The sequence below is a fragment of the Argiope bruennichi genome, chromosome 8 (assembly GCF_947563725.1).
Source record: "Argiope bruennichi chromosome 8, qqArgBrue1.1, whole genome shotgun sequence".
Lineage (NCBI taxonomy): Eukaryota > Metazoa > Arthropoda > Arachnida > Araneae > Araneidae > Argiope > Argiope bruennichi.
The window spans coordinates 100,021,940-100,047,876 of NC_079158.1; the positions used below are offsets into that span (position 1 = coordinate 100,021,940).

Genomic DNA, 25,937 nt, shown 5'->3' on the forward strand with positions numbered 1-25,937 from the left:
TCTTTACATAATAGACATTAATAAAATTTTTAATTCTGAAAATATCACTCATTCTACAGAATTCACAATTATTTTGAGAGTGCACAGACCCACTAATAGAGTAAAATGATGCTATAAAAATCAACAATATATTTAAATTATTACCATTAAATAAAAAAAAGAAAATATAGTTGGTTGAGTAATTCTTACATAAAACTGGAGGCGAGGGGGAAAAAAAACCCTACAAGCAAAACGATAAAACTTCTTATAAGTTGCTTTGACCATACTTTAAATTATAAAATTAATATTCTAAAAAAGAATAAGAGGAATAAAGAAACTTTTTAATAAGTATATTGTGCTTTAATGTTCATATATTTCACTCCCCCAACTATGAGTTATAAAAAAGAATATCATTTCCAATCCTATCACATTACGTTCACAATAGTAAAATACAACTGAGAAAAATATGTAATCTGAGATATTTAAGAGTTAAAAAAAAAAAAATGTTGCTTCTAGATAAAATGTATTTAGTTCCATGAAAAATCTTCATTAGATAATATAAAAATTTAAAAGAAAGGATTAAAGGAATTTATCATTTCATTAACTGATGAAATAATAAATTTAATTAAATTTTTCCTATAAAGGAAACAATATAATTTAATTTAATAGGACAACAAGAATTAAAATAACTAGGCAACACCGAAAATTATCAGCAGCTACCTTCAGCAACTAGCTGTTCATGTGTGAAATTACCAGTATTAAGTTAATTGTGTGATGTGCTACATCTCTTAAAAAAAAGATTTATTTTGAATGGTGAGGATTTTGGGAAAGTTTTATTTTCTGGTATGTTCTGAAATTTAAAAAGGTTATGATTGATAATGTGTCTAGGGATTATAAATATTTTATGAAATGAAAATTGGTGAATCAGTACATAGGTAACAGGTGGGGGATTGTCAAGGTTCCCTCACCCTCCATATAGAATGTACAGTGAAATATTACATTTAAAATTTCTCTAAAAAATAAAAGGTAATAGAGTGAAGATGTTCAATGATGATGCATATAGAAATCAGATAAATGGTAGCAGCAGGGTGACCGATTATTTGAACTCAGCCAGTTTAAAGAAATCTTCTAACATAAAAACTTATATTAAGTTATTTAAAAGCATATCAAAATTTCTCAGATGGCAGCTGAATTTGTTGATATATTTACTACTTTTCTATATATTTGAATAAAAAAATTTAAATACTTCTTTTTGTTAAATTAAAAATTGCTTAAATGTCATATTTATTATTGGATTAAATATGTTATTTATAATATATGGATCAAATATATATTAGATATAAAGAAATAAAGCAAAATTTTTTAATTAAAGGAAACCTTTACAATTTCAAAATCCAATTTCAATTATAAATTTCCTTAAATAATGTGGTAATTTGTATTAAATATATTAAAATGTTTAGAAAAATGCCCCCAAAATTATTTAAATCATTTATTGGGGGGGGGGGTAGGATGATGATGCTTCTTAGAAGAAAAATGTGGACATGTAGCAGTTAATAATAATTTTAAGTTTATTATTTACTTTAGTTAAAGTTTCTAATCATACCAAATACTGAAATACTGTTGTCTATTACACCATGGAATTAAAATGATTTAAATTTTAAAAATTGGGTTTCATTTAATTGTGTGTCAAATACTGTTTCATAGAATTAATAATATTCAAGAAATAAAATTTTGAAGTACCATGAGACTCAGTATATTTTCATACATGCATATCTAGAATGTTGTTGGAATTTAATATAATCAGTGGCATGGAAAGAAATTTTTATAAAATTTAAAAATAAAAAACAGAATATTATTGCATTTTCTCATCATATGATAGTTTACACACATGCATTTATTTTATCAGAAATTGTGAAACTGATAAGAAGATAAGTAAAAAAACAAGTTCAATGTAATGCTATCTTTTGTTATTTATTGGCTTTACTTCTGATGGAAATAGATGAATAATCAGGAAATAGGTTAAAAAAATGTAAGAAAACTGCATAAAATTGTCATTCATTTAGAATCTAGAACCATGATAAAATTGTCAAATTAACAATTCATTTATTAATAGAAAATTTAAACAAATTTATTTTAAAATATAAGTTTAAAGACTAAAAGACTAAAGACTGTATAAGATTAAAGACTAAAAAAGACAAACTAAATGAAAAATATAACATTAGCAGCAAAAACTTAGTAGCAATGCTTTTAATTTTCACCACAATTCAATCAAGGAATTAAAAAAATGAGAGATTATTACCTGAGTCATTTGAAATTTCAGGCTTGTAATCATTAGATGAATTTGCATAGTCAGAAGAATGATTGGCTTCCATATGATCTGTAATAAGTGATGTATAAATTTAAAAAGGATCTTTTAAAAATATTTAAATAATATTTAAAGTTTTACAAACTTTATAACATTTCTAACAATTTATTTCATTAATTTTTTTAAAAATTAATAGAGAAGTTTTTGAATTTGACTATAAAATAAACGAACAAAGATATCAAAATAAAACATTTCATCATGCTATATCAAGTATGAATGATTAGAGTAATTCTATTAAATTATTATTATTAATTTTTATTATTAATTATACTCTAGGCAACAGTTCATTATACATTGAATTTTTTTATTTATAACATATAAAAAAAATAAACTTCCAAAGTTAATAAAATTAATATTAAAAAATTGTTATTTAATTTAAAAAATACATGTACTGCATAAAAATAAGAATGTTCTAACCATAATATTATATTCAATACATGTAAAGATTCAAAATCAAAATATAAGACTAATTTACAGAAACTCAGAAATTTATTTCTTGCAGAATTTTAAACTTAGTATAAAATTCCAATTTATGACAAAATGAAAAAAACTGATAATAACATCTTTTATAAAAACAGATATATTTCAAATTTCATCAAAAAATAAGTTTATGGGAAACAGGACCTAGGAAGCAATTACCTTAAATACAATTTTTAAAACAAATTATTAAAAGCATATAAAGATGTACTTCAACACAAAAACTCAGTTAATTTTAAAAATAAATTTTTAGTCTTAATTACATTTTTATTAGCAGAACATCTGCAAGGTGGATTCTAAAAGACTTGATTCTGAAGATTCTTGATTCAAAGCGTATTCTAAAAGTTCTTGGTTTTTATGAGTAAGTATTTAAAAGTATTTAGAAAATACAGTAGCTTATAAAAGCATATATTATAACTAAAAGAAGCTTAAACTATTATAACTTATTATCTTTTGCATGACAAAATATGTTCATAATTTTGCATAAAAACAAAATTTCACCATAATCGAAATTTTCATTCAAAGGATTTCTTTCACTGGTTTAATTAATTTAAGAAATCTAATTCTTTAGTTAAACAATATTCATCAGACACAAATTATTAAAAAAAATTTGAAATTTGTGTAAAAAAAAAAAAAAAGAAGATAATTGTAAAGAATATTACCTTCCGAGTTGTTATTCAATGGCAACTTGCCATTCATCTGTTTGTAAGTTTCTTGCACTTGCTTAGGTGCATATTCTATGTATGGTCCCATTAAATTAGAATAATTGTATATTTCACTGGGATCATCTATATCATCCAAAGAATACTTTTGCAAGACCTTTAAAAGTTCCATAATAAATAAATAATACATAACACATGCAAATAATTCTATAGCTAAGCATAGAGGAAAATATACTAATTTAAATTAATTATATCACAATTATGAAAGAATATACAGTACATTCAAAACAATAAACAGTAATAAATGCCATTAACATCCTAGCCCCTCACTTTAACTTCAAAAAGACAAAGATCTGATGAACAAATAGGTAAAATGTCTAAGGGACTGCAATTTTGGAATGGACTCAGATAATTTTTTGGATTACTTTCATGGCAATTAAATTTTGCATTTTCTTTTCATTTATAAAAATAATACATTTACACTTATTCTAATTAAACTAAGAGATAATTGAAATTTAAGAAAAAATTAAATAAAAATAAATTATATTGAAAATAAAAGTATTATTTTCTTACAATTTTTTTAAATATTAAAATAATAATTCAAATGTGGTATATGGTAATTTTTTTTATGTCTATACCGTGCCACCTTATTTGTCAACTTTATTTTTGTAAATGAATGACTTACTCACAACTCAACAGCTCTGGTAAACTTTCTATTGAAATGTATATGTGGTGTAAAAAAATTTTTGTGGTTGTTTTAGTTTCTTATTTGCAATTTTTAAATTTAAATTATTTTTACATGCAAAACACTGAACCCAATTCTTTTGAAGATGCTCTATAATTAAAAAGTTTTGTTTATTTAAATTCGTTATAATATTTGATACTTTAAATTTTCCTATACAAAGACTAAATTAATACAATAAAAAATAGTTTTGGCCTTTAAGTAGGGAAAGAATGCCATGAATCTTATATTACCCGAAGGCTTTTATACATTAATCTGGTCCAGAGAATGATGACTACTGTAGTCTTAAAAACATTGCTTATATGCTAAAATGAAACAACAACAACGTAATTTAGGGACAAAACTTGGAGTCAGTTTTTGTGTTTTGAAAATGAGATTCGGGAAGAAAAAGGAAAAAAGAAAAAATAGCTACCAAATTACAGACTATCATTTGATTTAGTCCATATACAATATCGCACATGATCATAAAATTCTTTGGTAGTGATTTCTGCATCTATGATAGCAAGAAAAATCTTTGGAAGAGAAGAGCAATTATCTGTCATTCGGTTCATTTTCTCTTCATGTCTATGTCCTTTTGCTCAACCATTATAGACTACAATTCCTTATATTGAGCAATATGGGAAACTGCATTTGGTAATGGCGTAAATAATACACCCTCGAAGGTCCTGTAATGTTGGTGAAGATATTATATACATCTGCCACTCGAGAAATAATCCGAAAAGGAAAAATACAATGAGATTTATTTAGGAGAATGCAAAGTTGCTCACTGCAACAATCATTCCTGATAACTTTTGGCTGGAAAGCGTCCACCAAGTATTGTCTTATGTTTGATGTCTTCAGTGGAGAGACGTTTTATGAAGTTTAACCTACAGAATTGAGGAAATGCAAGATATTAAATCCTGCGTAAACTTTAAGTGTCGTGCGCCCGTTAATATAAATAGTAAGACAAGCTTTTCGGGTGAAGATAATTGGCCTCTATCACAGTTTTTTCCAATCTTAATTATTTTTGTTACTTTCTCGGGAGTCTCATCCTTTACTTGGAATAGTTATAGCCGCACTGTTATTGAAAATTCGGCATCTAACATTAAATGTCGATGTCTTTGATATCAAGCTTCTACACAGATTGCCATTAACATTCTTCGTAAATTAGAACCATTTCTCTTTATTCATTATTAGACCATTTTTTTCATAAGACGAGAATTAACGAATAAACTCTTTGAAACTGCATTTTTAATAATTGTTTCTGGCGAACATATATGGCTTTCCTTATTTATTTACTTAACATAAGAATTCTAAACTATTTACATCCAAAATGCAAATTGGGAAGACACAAACTGAAGTTGATTTGGGTCATCAAGCAAGATGATTTTGCATGAAAGACAAACAGCCCACTCCCACGATCACAGTTTAGAAAATGTAGCAAATACGACTTTTACGAGTTTCATTTTTACCACTAAAATTCCCAGTGTCCCCCCACCTACTAAATTGCTAATCTTCTACAACATAGTTGATTTTTCTGGCAATCCGGTACCGTTTTTTTTAGATCGGAAGCGAATTAAGAAGTTTGCGGTTAGGCAAATCTGTAAGCGGTTCTATCGAATTGTCCTGTGGAACACTCTTATGAACATAAATATCGTCACTCTGAAATTAATTTGTGGGAAAGAACTTTAGTGGACAGTCTGCATAATAATTATTATTCAAATATATGAAAGAAATTTAATAGGTAAAATTTAATCGTCATCCATAAATTATTTTTACAAATATTTATCTCAATTTATTGGCCACAAACAAGCATCAATTTTTATCATGGAAACTCATCAAAACAAACAGAAAATATGAGAAAATTAAAAGCTCTAAAATATATAATATTATTTAATAGATAGATACACACCCCTACAAATTCTTGTACATAATTTTGCATTGCTTCTTCTTTGGACATGTTCCCCAATTTACTCCATGCGTCCCTATAATAACAGAAAATTCAGAAAAATGAACTTAAATTGAAATGTTATCACATACACTATAATTAGGATTCACATTTTTAAAAACCACTCTTTTGTTATTTCAAAAAAACAAAAAAAATATTAGAAGCATATGAAAATACACACCATTTTGCTCGGTTGACCACATCCCAGAAACCTGGCTTGGGCAATTCACAAGGTCCCTCAGTCGCTTGCTTGAAGTAAGAGTAAAACTTCAACTTCGTATCATTAGAAGGCTGTATGCTGCCTGTAATATTAAATTGCGTGATTAATGATAGAAACATCATATTCTCAATGCAATAATAATTTCTTCCTTTTAAACAAAATGAAAGAATTAAGAATTTTCATACATATAATTTGACGACAAAAATATGACGTTGATAGTGCCAATAACTCCCAAGCATAAAATTAACCGAAGAAAGATTAATATTAAAGGTACAAGAGTTCTACATTAAAGCTGCGGTCTTTCCTTATATTACTTTTAAATCTTGCCTTTTCATTTTTAATCTCAGTTAACTCATTCAGTTTTAATCTCAGTTATCTAAATTTAACTGAGATTTAGATAAAAACCGAAACTGATAAATAAATAAAGAACAACAAATTGAAGAATGAATGCAGAAACTGAATTAACGTGTAGAAGATACACAAGCTGAAGACACATGGCAATTTGCTGTCGACGGCATGAAAATCCGCACAAGCGAATTGTGAAACAATAGATTGGAGTTCAAACGAAAGTTGCTTTTCTCCCATTGAATTAAACAGTGGTTTCTGTAGACCAGGTGTGGAGGGCGACCAATTGTTCCCTCGTATCCAAAGTCGAATTGACGCTTTTTTTTTTTTTTTCTTTCGCTTTCGCTCGTTTGCTGTTTTATGGTTTCGATTCTGCTTTCATATTTCGCTGACAGAATAACTTTAGCTTTCATTTGTTTAGTTTATTTAAGTTCAATTACATTAACGTCCCGTTTGAAAGCAACACTAAGTCTATTTTGGAACAAACCTCGTACGTTTGAACCACGGTCAGATGACGAGGACGATACCAGAGCTGGCATCCCCTCTCCAAACTTCCACAACAAACCAACGGGAGGATGTTTAATCCCGACGGATTTAACGCGCACCAGACCTCGAACCTGAAACCCTCCGGTTCCGAGGCCAAGATCTTACCAGTATCCAGGCCACTGCGGCCCTAGCTTTCATTACAAGTATACTTTTATTATAAGTTTTCAAATCATTAGACTCATTGAAAACAAGTACATCATAATTTTCGTAAATGCAATTTAAATTATCACAATTAAAAACTTTGGCTTAATCAGAAGTAATGTTTTTTTTTCTACTCTTTTTTTAAAAGAAACATTTTATTTATATTCAGTTCAAAAAATTCTTTGCATCTCTATTTATTTCTGAGCTGAAGTGAGAGCTACTGACCAAAGGGTTCTGTTTCTCTTTTCTGAGATTTATCATTGCCTTTGTTATTTTATGAGCATAACTTAGGAGTGTGTTATATATTTGATCAACACTATGTTTAGCTGTAATTGCATCGGTAGTTAGAATAAGGGAAGGAATTTAAAAACTATATTTCCGGGGATAAATATAACCATCCCAAATTTTCTTATTGCTTCTTAATCATGCTTTTATAAGAAATTCCTTACACCAGTAGTAGTTTTAATTTTTTTTTTTTTTTTCGCCAATAGTAACTTTCACTCCTTTTTTACAGCTAGTAATGAGCGTAACCCATGTTTTGTATATAGATTTCTTGAGCTAGCTTCCTTCAAACTGTTAATTCCGTTTCTTATTTTAGCATTAGGTGACAATTAAATAGCACAACTTATAATCCTAAGGTCACGAACAAATGGTTCCAAACTGAAGCAAATGCTTTATATTATATCTGTTTAAAAATAATAATTCACTTTTAAAAAATACACATTTTAAAAATTGTTATTTTCTAGGTAAGCAAAATAGCAGAATATAATTATTTTAACCATAGATGTATTCACCATATAAAAACTACAACAAAAATTATGCGAATAAATATGGGTTCAGCAAAAAGCAGTGTTATCTCAAAGTGAATGATTATTCGATTGATCATTTTTCATTTTATGAGGTATAAGCAAATTTTTCTAGTATTACAATTCAAGAAAACTTCAATCTTACAATCGTCTCAGTAAGTCAAAAAAGCAAAACACTTGTAAGATAAAAGTAAACATGAAATATCGGCATATTTTTTTTTTTTTTTTTTAAATCTTCAAGAATAAGTTGTTCACTCTTGAGATGAGAGCGATAATAATAGATAAACATTTCTGTTAGTTCTGCACAAATAAAATGAATAATTTTTCTAGGATGAATTTGAAAATGACATTATAATATATGCCGTCTCTTATCCAAATAAAAATACAATTTTCTCTATCTGAATTATAACCAAAAAGTCATAATAAGACGTCCAAAAATAGTAAGATGAATGCTATTCTTTTACACCTTACAACTGATCATGGTATCTTATCTCTGAATGATTACAATATTTACAATGCAACGGCACTCCTTGCAACGAATATGTCTTTACACATAGCTTATATAATCCTTCAAATTTAGTTATACCATAATTTTACAGCAAATTGAAGTCAAAAGAACAATGAGACTTAATAAAAATATACGGTAAATCGTTTTTTTTCCCCTCAGTAAAAAAGCAAATTTTATTCAAACAATAAAAGAAGGAACTTGTGCACATTATATACAGCACCAACTATATTCAACAAAATATAAGTTTCTAAAAGCAGAAATATTAATATGGCTATGTTTAAACATTAGCATATTATCTGTAAACTGCGATATTCGATGTACATGACAAATAAATGTTTCAAAACATTCTACAGGCAGAATGTTGAACTTATAGCTAATAAATTCGCAGGTAGTTACTAAAAAAAGTTTTTTCGAAATTGGATTTTTTTAATTAAAAATTACATTTTCAATAATACCAATTTCCGCTTTTTTTTTTTTTTTTTTTTTTACATACGCGCGCTATTTAACAAATTTTAAAAATGGTATTTATCGGCCAGAACTCCCTAAAATACTAATTAGTATTTTAAAATTTGCATTTTTATTAATACTAATTTTTTGTGAGTTTTGACAATTTTATATATATATATATATATATATATATATATATATATATATATATATATATATATATATTGCATGATTTCTAGCAATAGATTTCATCGTTCCAGTGAAATTCAAGCCATTTCCATAGTCTCATTAAATGTCTAACTAGGTGTTGGAAAATAATTAGGAAAAAAGATTTTGCTAATTGCCAGAATAGTTTACAAGAGGAATAAGAAAGTGAAATTACATTATTGAAAGGAAAGACAAAAACATGTAATTTGAAATAGATTATTCAGACACTTAAATTTCTAATTACACTATGATATTATGGAACTATTTCCTCAGTAAACTCTTTCTTTAATGAGCATGAAATTATGTACAAGTGGTTTACCTTAAATTTAATACAACCAATATTCCCGACGAAGTTAACCAAAGATGTTTTATACATAAAGCGATATAGTTTTGATACAAAGAGACAGCATGCGTTAAAAACTACCCAATGGAGGAGTTCAGAATTTCGAGGACATTTATTTTTTATTGATATCTGTTCAAAATTATTAGTACTATCTATTCAGTTACGAATTGGTAAATCAAATGCAATAAATGATAAGATTTATAAAAATCATTTATTTTCCTGGAAGACGAAAACCATCGAACGTTAATAATGCACGGAGAAATTATCAGTGTTGATTGCAATGAACGACAAACACAAAAATAAAATTCATTCCATTTCTGTAAGGGAAATACTAAGATAGTTACATTACATTCGAGGATAACTACAAAGCAAAAATAATTATACAAGTCAGAAATAATTACGCAAACATTTTCCGTTAAAAGACAGAAAAAAAAAAAAAAAAAAAGGTTAAAGTGAATAAACTGCAGAATCAGAAAGAGAAACGGCAGTCTGTTGATTCAGTAAAAAACCTCGGAAATTCGATTTTATTTGCGCGATGGTAGAATTTTGCTCAGACGGCGGATAATATGCAGCACTTTTCACAATAACATATGGAGGTAAAACAAACCAGCGCGAGTGGTGCAATAGAAAATTTCTCGTATATCAATAAATGTAGCTGGTATTATTAACCACGTGCCACTGGCGAATAGCAGTTATGAAGAAGCTTATTAACACGTAATCTTCGATATTTTTTGCGATTAATCACAGGGATGCAGTTAATTCAAAATAACTAGAATACCGAATATGTATTGTATTAATAACAATTCTTTTTTTCGAATCGATTGAAACCAAAATTGGATATAATACTTATATAATTGTGTATAATTTGTGGGTTACAAATTCGCATGACAAATTTCATATATTTAAGTCATTGCGGTTTTGGGGCTATCTCGTTTATTATGGAAGTACAAACCGATAGATGGTTAAATATTTGACTGATTTGGTTCAAAATATGATACAAATTTAGAAAGTGATACTATATCTATCATGATCACATGATAGATTTAGTAAAAATGCTAGATTTATGTCAAGGATCTATAATTCATAACTACTGTTCTCTAATGTTATGTGAGGACATTCACGGCTTTATTAAATTATGCGGGGAAAGGAAGATAATACTTTTATTAGAGTATACGACAAAGTTTTGGAGAAACCTCGCCCACTGATATGATTATGGAGCGAGATTATCAACATTTTTCTCAATGGGATAAATGAAATCATAATACTTTATATCTGTACCAATCGTTAAGAATAGCATTAGTATTGCAGTTATTTGAAGAAAATCGTTTATTGTTTTACAGTTTCTTTTTTAACAAAATTTGTAATGACTTGAAAATTTATTTTTTCGTCCTTTCCGTTGAATTTAAATGCTGTTAGTTATTCTGGAAGCTCTATTTCTTTAAAATATCAATATTTATTACATTTTTAATATCTTCTGATATAGCGCACGAAATGTAGGATGGCAATACTAAGATACGATGCCAATTTATTTCCTCTCCCCCATTAAGCACAAGCGAATATACTCATGAACTCCGAAATACGGATCTCTCTATTTTAGGTTTCGTACACTGTTGGTTTCAGAATTCTGAAACTAGCACTTTTCGACGATTGTACTTCGCTAAGGGGTGAAACGTAGAAAGATGAGCAGTTATTACGCATCCTCATAATCATGAGCAGTTATTACGCAATAATTAGAATTCGCCCTATTGCTAAAAGTAAACATCTCCTTTAATCTTTCCTCTCAACTTTTTTCTGATGAAATGAACTCCGCCTGACGCATAAGCAAAAGCGCGGAGGATTTCAGAATCCGAAAATGGACAATAGACCTTCTTCCTTTAAATTTTACCAGAAGAACAAGAATGATGCCCTTTTTTATAAACATGATAATGTTTATCGGTTGTCATACTATCTGTACCGCATCAGGAGACAAGCGTGAAGCAATATATATGACAAAAAAGGAAAAAAAAAAAAAAAAAAAAAAAAAAAAAAGAAGAAAAAAAAAGAAGCAGAAAAAGGTTACATGGCAGACTGTTGGATCTAGAACTGCTAAATTTAACATGTAGTTACTTATTGGGTAGTAAGCTCCCATTAAGAATGTTTCAATGTTTCTCACACTTTTAAATTAATTTTTAATTAAAAAATAAATTGAAATTGTATTATTTTTTTTCAATTTCGATGCATATTATCACATTAAAATTTTTTTTACATCATTTAGAAGAAATAAGATTTTCAGCTATGCCAGCTATGCAAATACTTACCTACTTTTCTCTAATTAAATAATTTTTAAAAATACGTTTAATCATATTTTACAGCAATATTTTTTATTGTTTTAATAACTGGATTTAACGTACGATACGCATGTATGTTGAGATGATATAAAATGCATTCTTAGTGTGCACGTTATCAATACATTTCAAAAATAAGATAAAGATAAATGATTCACGCCCATAAAAATAGCATACAATGATGTGCTGGACACATGCTCTAATCTTTTACATTTCATTGTTAAGTACTAATTACGAAAGATTTAAGCTCGGAATGCGGCGAATGTTTTACGATGATATTTAAATCGTAGTTACTTTGTCTTACTCTGATTAAATACAGGTGAATCTCATCATGGAAAGAAGATTTCTCTAAACTACGCAATATAACTGTAGGAATAATCCTAATATGATTTGAAAATAAGGGTCATTTACAGTAAAAATTCTCGATTTAATGTGACGCAGTTTACCTGAAGTTGGTTCTTGCGCCAATAAATCCATACCAATACCCTCGAGTTAATGAACTACTAGAGCGAAAGGATATAAGTAAAGTTGGAAATCTCTTATATTATGAATAAATGACATTTATAATTGTGGGATATCAAAATTTAAAATAGTAAGGTTTAATTTTAATAAAAGTCATCGTAGCCATGCATGTGTCACATCTTTTCCTATTTTTACCAAATTTTATACACTCATTTTTAAGGACAATAAAAAGAATCTAAAAGTTAGTTAAATAAATTAGAAATTAACTGCGATTTTGCTGTTTTTCTGCAGTAAGTTCAGAGCAAATTATTTTACATTTTAATACCATCTTAAAATTCAAAATTTTACCTTTTCAGTGATAACCATATTCTTAACTGTGCAATTTTTTTTTCGTCGATTAATTTTTTTCAAAATTTAACACAGACGGTTTAGAAATACAATAGCAATAAGACTCTGACCCATTTTACAACAGTTTAATAACTTTTGGGACCTTTTTTATTAGTTTCAAATAGTTATTTAATTTTGCTTAATGCTCCAGACAATCAATCAAGTAAGATGATACAATAAAAGGATTATATATATTATAATATTTTATGCAACATTATTTAGTTAATTGTTGAATTAAAAATATTATACAAGAAAGTATTTAAATTCACAGCAGCATCGGGTATAACAATTAGTGCGAACATAAAAGCCTAATGTGCAATTAAACATGTGAACACGCGTATACGCACAAACACAACTACACATTAAAAGGAATGAGTTAAAGTTAAATGGGAGGCAAAGGATTACTATACGAATACATAGTCAAATTCCGTACGTTGATTCGAAGTTAGATAAATTTGTTTACAGTATATAGGTAGCATCTTCAAATACGACCGCAGAATTTCACTCGTTAGTAGGTGTAAATTTCATTCTAAATCTATTAGATCAACAGGCGGCTGCGACACAGAGCAGCAGAAAAACATGTTAGGTAATTAGAATCGATATTTCAAGAGAATAGCTTTTGTTCCGCGAAGAAAAACAACAGGATAGATCATGAGTAATAGCCATATGACGATTGTTCCATTTGAGTCATGCATGAACAATAAGGCAACAGTGATGAATTGGTTAATTTTTATTGTGGTTTTTACAGAAGAAGAAAAGTAAAGCTCAGTTTTGAAATTTTTGGAGGAAATAAAAAAAATCAAAGGTCTCGTTTGAAACGTTGTAACATGATAATGTTTTATTCTTGATTAAACCTCGAATACCATAAAACGTGCGTGAGTATAAATCTAGTGACAAAAACTATGAAAATATTGTTAGTAAAATTTAATATCTGGGACACCAACTTCGCTTCGCAGTTTTTATTTTTAATTTAATTTTTGTAAAATTGTGTCTTTTCGGAGAAAATATTTAGATACGAATCAAATACTGATTACAAATGAATATTTTTCAATCCTATCTCATCTCACATACATCAGCACCATCTTACAAAATTCTGAGGTACCAGTAGGTTATCATCCTTTGGCAACAATGCAGTACCACAAAAATTTACAAGATGGCGCTATATGACACTGTCAGCATGAGAGCAGATAGAAAAAGGCTCTAATAGTTAGTAACAATTTTTTTTTTTCGTGTGTATGTATTTTCATGAAAGACATTTATATAAATAAACTTAAAAAGCAAAAAGTTATCTAAATATAAAATTCGATCCAAATCGTTAGAGATACACGAAATAAATTTATATACATACTAGAATTGTTCGTTTAAATTTATAAACTTATTTTTAAAAATGTATTTAAATTAGCGAAAAAATAATTTTGCGATAATATGCAACATGACTATTAAGAAAAACATGAAAATTTCGATTGATTTAATTAAAAATGTAATTAAAAATTTTTAAAAATTCTTTTCAATGAGCACTTATTTTGTACTCAACAAGAAATTCCGCGCCAAAGTTCTAACCATTTGCTCTGTACGGCATTTTAAAAGTCTTTTTACTTTTTTTTTTTTATAAATATACGTTATAAATTACATATTGCAATACAGAAACAGACTGCTAGCCTATAAATACTATCCTATAATTAACTTTTAACATTTAGACATCGCTGCGGAAAACAGCTTGAAATTACATTTATTTCCGTTAATTAAAAAGCTTACAACATAGGACGAAAACATATTAATTATTACATTCAAAGTAAGTTTAAAGTTCACAAGTTAAACAACTTTAATCACTATCCTGCATTTTTTATGCAGGATCATCATTTTACTCATTTAAATAATATTTCATCATCATACGTATTTTTATGCAGGATCATCGCTTTAGTCATTTAAATAGCCTTTCATCATACTGCACGATTAAAAACTGAATTAATACATGGAATTTTATCTTTCGACGCATACACGAAATCTGCCATCAAGAATAGAACTGCTTAAATAAGGTTACGATAAATAACTATTTATTATCCGAGAATTCAACCAAAATAAAATTTCAAATTCATTTGTATAAAGTAAAAAAGATGCGGCAATCGCACTAAATATACAAGTTTTTTCTTTTTTTTTAAATAGAAGTTACATTTTTACTTTCTCGTTCTTTGAAAATATTAATTTAGATGATAAGGAATCTACAATTCCCTTTCAGTTAAGCGAGAGGAATTTTTATTATTTTGTATTAGAATCAAATTATTCTATTATTATCGAATAACGCAGCAACCGCGTTGAAAAAAAGAAAGAAAAACAAGTATAACATTTATGCCATTGATACATCGAAATACTGGCTGTAATGTAGAATTACTGGTAACAACTAAATTCCCAATTTACCAATAAACTAATTTATTGACAATGCAGTGCTTAGATGCACAAAATAACAGCAGCATAAATTCACAGCACAAAATAAGTTAACGTGTAATCGGATATTAAAGTGGGTTTATATTAAGACAGTACTGACATTGCAGGAAAAATACTCTTATTCAAAAAAAAAAAAAAAAAGTTTGCATTGAAAAAATAGAAATAACTAGAGCTTGCTGCTGTGCATTTCTACGCATACCCAGTCTTACCGGATTGATGGGGATGTCTTAATATAAACCTAGCTTTAAAAGACATTCGCAGCTGTATTTGTCATGAGACTTAAGTTTCATGAATTCAAGTTTGTTCTTGACATTAACGTTTGATTTTAAAAAAAATATAAGAAAACTATTTGGAATATATACATACAATTATGTTGGAAAGTAGTAGTTCTTGCAAATACGCGTCAGCGTGCATAAGAACAGCATTTCTTATGCACCCAAAATAGCGATACATTTCAGAAACATAGCACAATGGTAGAATTAAAATGCTAGATTCAATAATTACTAAATTCGATAATAATTTGGAGCTATCAAATTTTAACTCACGCATTTTAAACTAAATAGTTTATAAAATTTTTTTAAAACATCTATTATTTCATGACTACTTTATATAACGGTAAGAATATTATACACTCATGTCCATAAATTAAGGATAATGGTAGCTCCGATAAATAAAAGTTCAGAAACAAAATAAACGTGACTTATTTCTAAAGCCCATTTATTAAACAAAAGATGAAAAACAAAAAAAGTGGTATATGTATGCCATTTAGAAAAACTACGATTTTTGCTCTCTGGGCAATTACAAAAACTATCTCTCTAACAAAAACTTAACTTTACATGGTTGGTATGATGTTTATGCATTGTATGTTTCACAGATGATAAAATATAGTTCGTACAACGCCTAGGCATGCTGAATATTAAATTATCGAGCTTATCTTCTGGAAGATCACTCCACTCAGCAAGAAATTCTCTCTCAAGTTCCGGTACACATGTAGGAGGTACTTGACGGGCTTCAATTCGCTGGCCAAGCATGTCCTACACATGCTCTATCGGATTCCAGTCAGGTGAGAATGCTGGCCATTACATACGGGTGAAGATATTCATTTATGATATTTGCAAGGTGAGGACGGGTGTTGTAATCCATAAACTCAAATTTGTGGCCATGGCAACCTTAAACAAACGTATATTTTGTTCCAGCATGATTGTCTCGATGAATCTGACCTTCCATGGTCCCGATTTGAACATGCAGATCTGTTCTGGAGCCCAGTATAATTCCACTCCAAATAAGCACTCCTGCACCACCGTAACAGTCGTTCAGTGATATTATGTTGGTGGTAACGGGTATATGACATTCTCCGTATTAAAGTACGACGTGAATCAGACTGCAAACCAAACCAAGACTCGTCGAAAAACATCATACAAGCCCATTATAACGATGTCTACATTGCATGTTCTCTACTCCAGGGAAATCATTGGTGACAGTGAGTTGCCGTGAGCGTAACACATCTGACAAACCTGCAAGCATATAGATCATAGGTTCCCAAAGTGGTCTAGGTGGACCCCCAGAGGTCCATAGGAGACCACACGGGGGTCCACATAAGACGTGAAAAGAAAACAGGAGTTCACAAGTTGTAAGTAGAGGTCCACGAAAAATTTTCTGGTTTTCATAATAAAGAACAAAAATTTTGGCTTGGATTTACCTATCAACGTAGGCAGGTAGCATCATTCACTAAGTAAATACTCAAAATTATTCGAGACTCAGTTCAAACACAGAATTGAATAGAACAATAGATAATAGTACAAGTGTACACAACATGTCGAGACTTGCAAAGTGCAATATTGATAATTTGCTGCCAATTCATCAAGTACATCCGTCTCATTAAAAATATGATTATTTTTTATTGTTGATTTACATTTCAGAGTTCATTGTTGATTTTTTTTCAATTGTTGATTGTTTGTAATAATAAATGTTTATAATTTTGTATAACCACAAGTATTATTTTAATAAATAGGACACAAGAAAATGTGCTACTTTTTTTTTCTTCTTAACACCCCCAATTTAGGGTGATATTTTTTAGGAGTTTTGGGAATACAGTAGAAATGTAGCAGCAGGGGGAACGAGAAAAAAAAAGTTTGGGAACCTCTGATATAGATCAATATGGCCCAAACGTCTGTATACGGTTTTCCTTGAAATTGTCGCACCCGTGGCTGAAGATAGCTAATGAGATAGGTCTGATGTTGTGCTCCGGCTGTTTCTTTTCGCAGTAGCTGCAAAAAACCGGTCGTCATTCGGCGTTGTAACACGGGGAGCGACCTGTACTGTAACGTCTACTGAATATTTCCATCATCTTGGAATCGTTGCAAATGCCTAGAGATGACACTATAGGCGATTTCAAGTTCCTCGGATACCTCCATCTGTGTACGCCCACATTCCAGACGACCGAAAATTCTATCAAGTAAAAAATCATCCAAATGCATACTCTGTGTCATAACTATCCGGTGATGGCAATGAGCGGCTTACAGAACACTTGTGAACAATTTTACTTCTTCCACTGCCACCATTATATACTCTTTTCTTATAATCTCGGCACTGTGACATGCTATCGGCGTCATCTTGTGGTTTGAATATTATTCTTGAAGATGTGTGTGATAATTCTACAGGTGAAATTTTTACTTTAGAGTCCGATTTCCGTGTGATTCTGAATTATTCTTAATTTATGGACATGAGTGTATGTACAAAATGATGAAGGAAATGAACAATTGATGAACGAAATTCTAATATTCTGATCATTGTTTATTGTTCAATTGTTACATAGTTGATATTGCAAAATTCTATAGGAAAATTTCCTTTGAATTTTAAATAATAAATTTCTATTAAGATTAAATTAGTAAGATAAAATAACCTGACATATTGATATCAGGCTATAAGTAAAGGAACTTCCTTAAAAAAAGACATGCAGACTGGTTAGATAAAGTAAATAAGTAATATTTTATTTGAATTTTTATAGTTTGAAACTGTTTCCCTCTATTATTTTGTCTTATCATTATCTCATATATTGCTGTATATCATTTAACTCTCACCAGGGCAAGTTCTAATTTGAAAGTCAAAAACAATTTACAGAATATATCATGTTAAAAAATCATGTTGATTTCCGGGAATATGCCAACGCAATATGGGTGCACGTGATGGTGTCTACTGATTATTGAAAGCAGATGATTATTAGCAGCAGAATTTATTTCGTTGCTGCCAACTGGCATTAAAGAAATGAGTTCAAATAATTAAATTAATGCATTTAAGGAAATGCAAATACGTTCTTAAAAATGTATAGTCGCAAATTGCTCAAGAAATGCATCGCACATGACTGATTGTTAAATTTGCCCTCGTTTAAAGCTCGTTCATATTTTCAAAACCTTTCTGATGATTGCGAATATACGTGATGATATGTGAAAAAGCAGTTTTAAAAAATCCCCTGTTCCTGTAATACTACTGGCATATAATCCCAACAAGCTGAGAATAAACCGAAAACTTATTTCGCTAAACTTAACTAATTTCTAGAACAAAAAATAGATTTAACAAATTTTTCAACTAGAAACTTAAGAAACCAAACATCTGTATCTAAAGTGTGAAGAGTAAATCAATCACTTTTGTTGAAAGAGTCATCTAGATAGCAACAACAACAACAAAAACCGATAAAGAAAGTGGAACAACAGATGAATGAGATGATAAGAATTAAATTGCTTTATTATTTGATTTGTGTATCAAAAACCTGATATCTATCAATTTTTTTTAACAGGATGAGAAACAGTAGGTACAAGAACTACAAGTAGTTTTTTAGTTTTAATACAAAAAAATTCTATTCATCAAATGCAAATTTAGTATCTATAACACGTATGTAACAGAAAAAAAGATAAAAAAAGGCGAGCTTTGAATATGTCGTAGCCTTAAAAATGAAACAGATATATTTTTAAATAATTTTTATTAACAATAATAATGTAATTATAAATATAATAAAAATTAACAAGTCTTTTTCAGGATGCTTTTTAATAACTATGCTTAATGAAGTGAAAGAATTTTCTTATGTTACACTTGTGGTGGACCTGCTTTCCATTGGCGCTATAGGGCGACTTTTGAAGGTTTCATAGGACTACTGTTAAAGATTAAATAAGATCAGAAAACACTAAAAATAGTTATAATTCTTCCTAATTTTTGATAAAAGGCAACTTACATATTGTTTTCATTTGATGTAGAGAGGTTTTGAGTGATGAAAAAGTCTTATTGTATTTCCCAGTTTTTTACTTGAATTGCTCTAATGGAGAGTGTTCTAATTACTGTCTATGAAGATTTTTAATCGGTTATAACTTTTGAATTATTGGACGGAATTTCAAAATATTCTCACCATCGTAAGCAGAAAAAATTCTTCTTTTTTATTACGTATAATTTTTGGCGATGGAGTACGGAGGATTTTGATGATGATGGATTTCGAAAGCTTCGAGTAAGAGCGATAGATAACGTTTTTTTTACGTTACACAATCAGGTTCGCCATCTTTGTAGAATTTTTTGATGACTTCATAATTATTTTTCAAAATCGGAAATGATTTCCATTTGCTTCTCGGGTCACCAATGTGGCGCTTTGTTATGAGCGAGGATAGAACCTGGGACCTTGTGGTTCGCAGCCGAGTAACAAGACACAATACAAAAGGAAGTGCCTGTGTTTCATAGCGGTTATCTGGCTTATAAGGTTCACCACACACTCATTATTAAAATTCCTATTTTAATAATTCATACTAAATGATGCAAAGTTTTAAAATAAAAATGTTCAACAGCAGAGATATTTCATTTAAATAGTTAACATACATGGTTGCAATATTTCGTCTCACGTCTTATAGAGTTTTTTTAATGCTTGATTTTGAATACAGATTTACTAATTAAATCACTAACCTACAGGCAGTAAATATCTATTAAAGGTTCTGTTATTACAATGGAACAGATACTACAAGAATTAACCTTTTTTCCCCCTAAACTTTTCAAATATTTTTTTAATCACCATTTTTTTAAAAATCATTCTCGGAAATGTCATCCTTTAATTATACAGGATGAGTATAGTAAGACAAAAACGCAAACACTAATAAATACTTCCAGGAAGATATTCCAGGAAGTTCAGAATACACTCCAGACAGAAATTTCAAAGAAGGGAAAACCAAAAGGTCACAGTACGAACACCTTGACATTTCAAGTTATCCCGTTTCCAAGCAATACCGATGCAAATTTGATCCTCGCAGTGACCGACTTTCTTGGTGACTCACACAATTTCCGCACCATACCAGCGAGAGGAAATTTGTTTCATGATACTTTTAACGTTCATCAAATTCACTATATCACTGATGGATCTTTGACGAAATTCATAATTTTTCGATCATGATGCCCGGTACTGAAAAGGTTGATACATCACTGGAGGCACAATCGGTGAAAGAAGAAGGGAAAAAACTTGGAATGATATAAATGAATTTGTTTTCTAAAAAAATCAAAATTCTCAAACTCAAATGCGTTAAATCTTGTAGAAAAATAATCTGGTAGTACTAAAAAAACCCAAAGAATTTAAAAAGATACCAAAGTTTCTTAAAAGTTCAAAATTAAATTTTTAAAAAATATTCCTCTCGGTAAGTTGGAAGGCAAAGACAGATTCCTTTACAATGAATTATTATTTGGCAATATAAATTGTTGATGTTACAAACAGTCAAAATTGAGGCGTGAAAATCACTTTCCAGACTCGAACTTCTAAGATAATGCAGTTATCGAAAAACTTTAAAATACAAAAGTTGTTCATCTTAATGAAGCACTAATTGGATTTATTTTTCTACTTTCGATATTAAAAAATTTATAACGAAATGAAAATTTCCATACCCTCACCATCACCATTTCCATCTTATTTAAGCTAGATCGGCCATTTACGAATTCGTCCGAGAGTTTTACATTTCTAACATATTCCAACCCTGTTAAAATCGAAACAAAATTACTCTATTAAACCTTTTCACAAGATAACATGGGCAAAGGGTTTATATTGTTACAAGCCTGTACAGTTGCTTCCCAGCACAGTTAGTTCTATCACCAGAAGGACTGATTTACAATCATCTGTATTGGATGCTGCTTGGGTGCCGAACCAGTGATCCCAGAGCTTGGTGACAAAACAGATAATGCTGGAAATTTCCGGGAAATGTTACGGATCACCAGGTTCGCTTGTAGTGGGTGTATGGTGTGAAAACACAATCAGCAGGCCTCAGTAGAAAACAACAACGATGTTTATTACTACCACAAGACTGGCTACTCCACACACAACTTGATGCTGCTTCCACAATAGACAACAGGACTCGCCACACAGCCCAGTTCAGCAATAGCTTGGGCTCCACACACGCTGGCATTCCGCCGTTGATTCGCTATCCTCTCGAAGACTCGTTACTTGTCTACGATTCCATTCTGGTTCACTGTAGCTTGAGACTGCCGGCCTTTTATAATTCCCGGGAAGCGGGTCTGAGCCAATCAGGAGTATCTCGGTACCTAATGGACGGATCATTAAAATTCTCGAAGTTTCCAGCATTATCTATTTTGTCGCCAAGCTCTGGGATCACTGGCTCGGTCCCGAGCAGCATCCAATACAGATTATTGTAAATCAGTCTTTCTGGTGATAGAACTAACCGCGCTGGGAAGCAACTTTACAGGCTTGTGACTATATATATATATATATATATATATATATTAACTTCATTCTAAAATGTTCTCTTATTTCTTGATCCCATGCCACTTGTTATATTTAATTAATGTAACAGACAGCTCTGTAAAAATGCTTTCGTCTGAGGTTCCCACGCTCCGAATGAAGGATTAAAAAATTGTTGACCTAAACAAATTCTTCTAAAAGATCCCTATGATTTCCTTGCCCGTAATTGACAAGTGTAGGAAACCCCTATCAAAATCTCACAGTATACAATCACAGGGATACATTTTTCATCAGTTTTTCCTCATTTCATTTTGTGTTGTGCTCGCCACTTCTGCTTGTACATAAATCGTGCCTCCCGGAATGGAATAAAACGGAGTTGAAAATTTAAAATGTCTTTCCTGTCTTCGGCCACGACTCTGCTTCAAAAATTATGTTTATATATATAAACTTTTGAACGAAGGGTAGTTTTGGGTTCTAGAGACTATGATCGGTGAAGAGCTGAAGAACCCGAGAACCATTGCAACAGATAGTCCTCTTACAGGAATTTACCTAATAAATAACAAAATCGGAAGAGAATTTTCCCAACCAGAAAAGAAAGTTTGAAGTCACAGATAATCATTTTCTGACCTTTATAACAAATAAAATCAAACATTTCCGCAAGAAAAAGTCTTTGATGTTTTTATTTGCTTTCATCACCTTATTCTTCTTCCTCCACCGAAATATCAAACGTAGTCTTAAGAAAAAGACATTAAGAGGAAAACGAACTATATCGTTACATCATGCGGAAGCAGGAAAATAAAGTTCGAAAATATCATTATAATACACATCATTATAATACATATACAATTAGTGATAACACGAACTTATGAATATCACGAGCACAAACCGATTCCATTACGGAATTAAGTACAAAGGATAATAGAGTTTTCAGTATCACAAATTTCCTTATTTTCTATAAATAAAAAGCGAATAGCAAAAACAGAATTATTTTTTCTAGCATTCAAAACTTATTTAACAATGAACAAGTGTGAGAGATTATACTTCATTTCAAACATTTTATTAGCTGTTTTAATAATTTACACCAAAAATGCTGTTATTTCAAAAACAGAAAAAAAAAAAGGTGGGGGGATACTGCGCATTTTAAACGAAATTAAGTTAAACGTAGATTCCCTTTAAGTTTTGCTTTAAAAAGTTTATTCTTTACAACAAATCAAAAAAATAAAAGAATAAGTCTTCAAAAAAAATCATAAGGGAAGAAATCTACGTTTGATTTAGTGACGGAAACATTTGATTTAGTTTTACTTAGATTTTATTGGTTGTAAAGGTCAGCAAATAACTTATCTTTCACTTCAAACTTCCTTTTATGTTCGAGAAATTTCCTTTCCGATTTATTAAATTTAATTTTGAACTTTTAATTTCCAATTCAGTTTTTTTTTTTTCCTTCTTTTTTCTTTTTTTGGAATTTAAGCATAACATCAAATTTGAAGCTCTTATTCCCCCCCCCACAAAAAAAAAATAAAAAAACTTTCACTCAACACTAGCAAAGGATGGCTGATTCCGCAAAGTGCACCATGTCTATAAATAAGGAGAATCTTCGTAAAATAGGGCCTCGAACCGACGGTCAGCCAAGCAAGAAGCCGAAATTACAACTACGCAACCATGGTTCGAAGTACAAAATTAAAGGAGCCAAAGAAATGAAAGGAGAAAAGTTCAATGGAAAAAAATAAGGTAAAAAAGAAACTAGTTGCGATGATCAGCCGCTATCTCTAGAGAAATATCAACAACTTTGATTGTTTCACGTTAATCAGATTTATCACAAAAACTGATAAGCGATTTCTCAGTCTTTCTCAACACATTTTTTTCTTTATTAAATACTTTCAACATTTGGCGAAAAGCCAGTTAGCCCGGAATATTATTTGTGTCCAATGAAATTCGTGAAAATTTATTGTTGGAAATCATACTTTTTTTAATGAAGTATTTAAAATTTAGGAAAAACCAGCAAAAAAGATCTGCCTCAAATTTTCTCACATATTTTCTAATAAAAGTGTTATTCCCTATCCTTGCATAAAATTGGAGATAATGGATAAGGCCGTAAATGATGCATTGCATGGCATTGGCGAACTACAGTTATGAAATATAGATTTTTGCCATGAATCTAACTTTTATTGAATCTATCTTGCAACTTTGTATTTTGTACACTTTTTACTCGACCGACAGAAAAAAATATTTGATGCGAAGTTATAATAGTAGTCATAAGAGAACACATCAGATTTTTTTTTAATTGTTTTATTTATTCAAGCCACTGCGTTTACATGCATGCTAAAGTACAAATCAACACACAGCCAACACTTTCACAGATTCTGTTCCAAATTTGATAGTATCTACACTTCAAATACTGAACCTACATACTAAATTTTATCCATCTAGCTCTCTTCGTTTTGTAGTTATCGTGATAACTTATATTCTGACAGCCGGACAGGCAGAATTTCTGTGAATGGATTTCACTCAAAATTTGACAGAAATCGACAAATTTGGTGCAAAGACCATATACCAAATTTTATTATTCTAGCTCAAAACATTTTTGAAAGTTCACATTCACAGAAAGACTTAATGTCATTTTTTTTTCGGACTTGGAGAGATCTGAAACAGAGAACCGTCAGACTCTCGAATCCATTTTTTTTTGATAATTATAATATTTTCTATATATTTCATATACGAGAATGTAAAAATGACACAGTAATTAAGTTGATATTATTAGAAAGAAAAATTTTTAAATGGTGCAAAAATAAAATTCGTGCAATATTTTCGGAAGTTATGACGAAAGAACATCAAAATTTAATTAAAATTTTAAAATATTCACTTCATATTGCATCTTCTCAACTTCTAAAGTATTTCTGTGCCGAATTTTAACATTCCAGGACAAATCTTCTAACACGTAGAGTGCAGAAATACACACATATATATATATATATATACTTATAAACACTTACTTTTTTAAGTATAGGTAGCAAACGAAATGGACAGATACGTAGTTCGTATGGAAAAACTTTAAATGCATTTATTAGAATTATTTTCAGTATTGTTGCGAATCTTAATTTTTCAACAAGTAAATAATTTTAAAGAAAAGTCCTCATCAAGAAGATCATCCATAGATATCCCAAATGAATTTTTTTTTAAATTGAAAAATATAACACCCATTCCTTCAACTAATTCTCTCAAATAAGCAGCAGAACTAGAGGAATTAAACATAAAATTCCTGAACCTAAATATCTAGTGTATAACCAGAAAAATCACCAAGGATACATCCCGAGTAAGAAATAAATTCCTCCTCTGCCTGCAAACATCTTGAAGTTTCTTTAGATTGTTTACACTACTGATAGAAACAAGAATCAGGCCGTGTACCAGAAGTTCAAATCTAATTGAACATTCGCAGTGGATTCTACAAACTAAGTTTCGAAAGTGAAAGAGCCATTCTCCAGAGGCCATTCATTTAATTAACCTGGACAACATGTCACCTTAAAATGCGCAATGGAGGCCGTAAGCAACACGCTACAAACCAGTTCTTGGAAGCATTTTTACCGGAGGTAAGTAGATAACCGCGACTGAGAACGAAGCGTAACAACCAGGAAATCTTCCTCCTCCAACTCTTCTCGCACCATTTATTTGCTCGAGATGGTTCGCTAAGAACTTACTATTGTAGAATCTCCACAGTGTAAACAGTGACAATAATAGCGGAACTAAAATTTTAACGTAGTTTTTAGGATTGTAAACTTTGCTGTAAGGTTTTATTTATGAATTCTGTGTTTGACTATAGCCGTAGGTTAAAAACAATAATTATAAAATATTTAAAAAATTATACAGTAAAAAAATTTTTAAAAAAATTACGAAAACTTCGCTT

The 25,937-nt window shown here is 30.0% G+C and overlaps 1 protein-coding gene across 1 annotated transcript in view; it reads right to left on the reverse strand.

Moving 5' to 3' along the window:
- LOC129981322 (acyl-CoA-binding domain-containing protein 5-like) overlaps positions 1 to 25,937 on the reverse strand; it is a 62,108-nt gene that overhangs the window by 11,150 nt on the left and 25,021 nt on the right. The window contains exons 2-5 of the mRNA XM_056092113.1: positions 6,334 to 6,454; positions 6,117 to 6,189; positions 3,484 to 3,640; positions 2,279 to 2,356 (exon numbers count right to left, since the gene is read on the reverse strand). Coding sequence (XP_055948088.1) covers positions 2,279 to 2,356; positions 3,484 to 3,640; positions 6,117 to 6,189; positions 6,334 to 6,454 — 429 coding nt within the window. The remainder of the gene's footprint in view (positions 1 to 2,278; positions 2,357 to 3,483; positions 3,641 to 6,116; positions 6,190 to 6,333; positions 6,455 to 25,937) is intronic.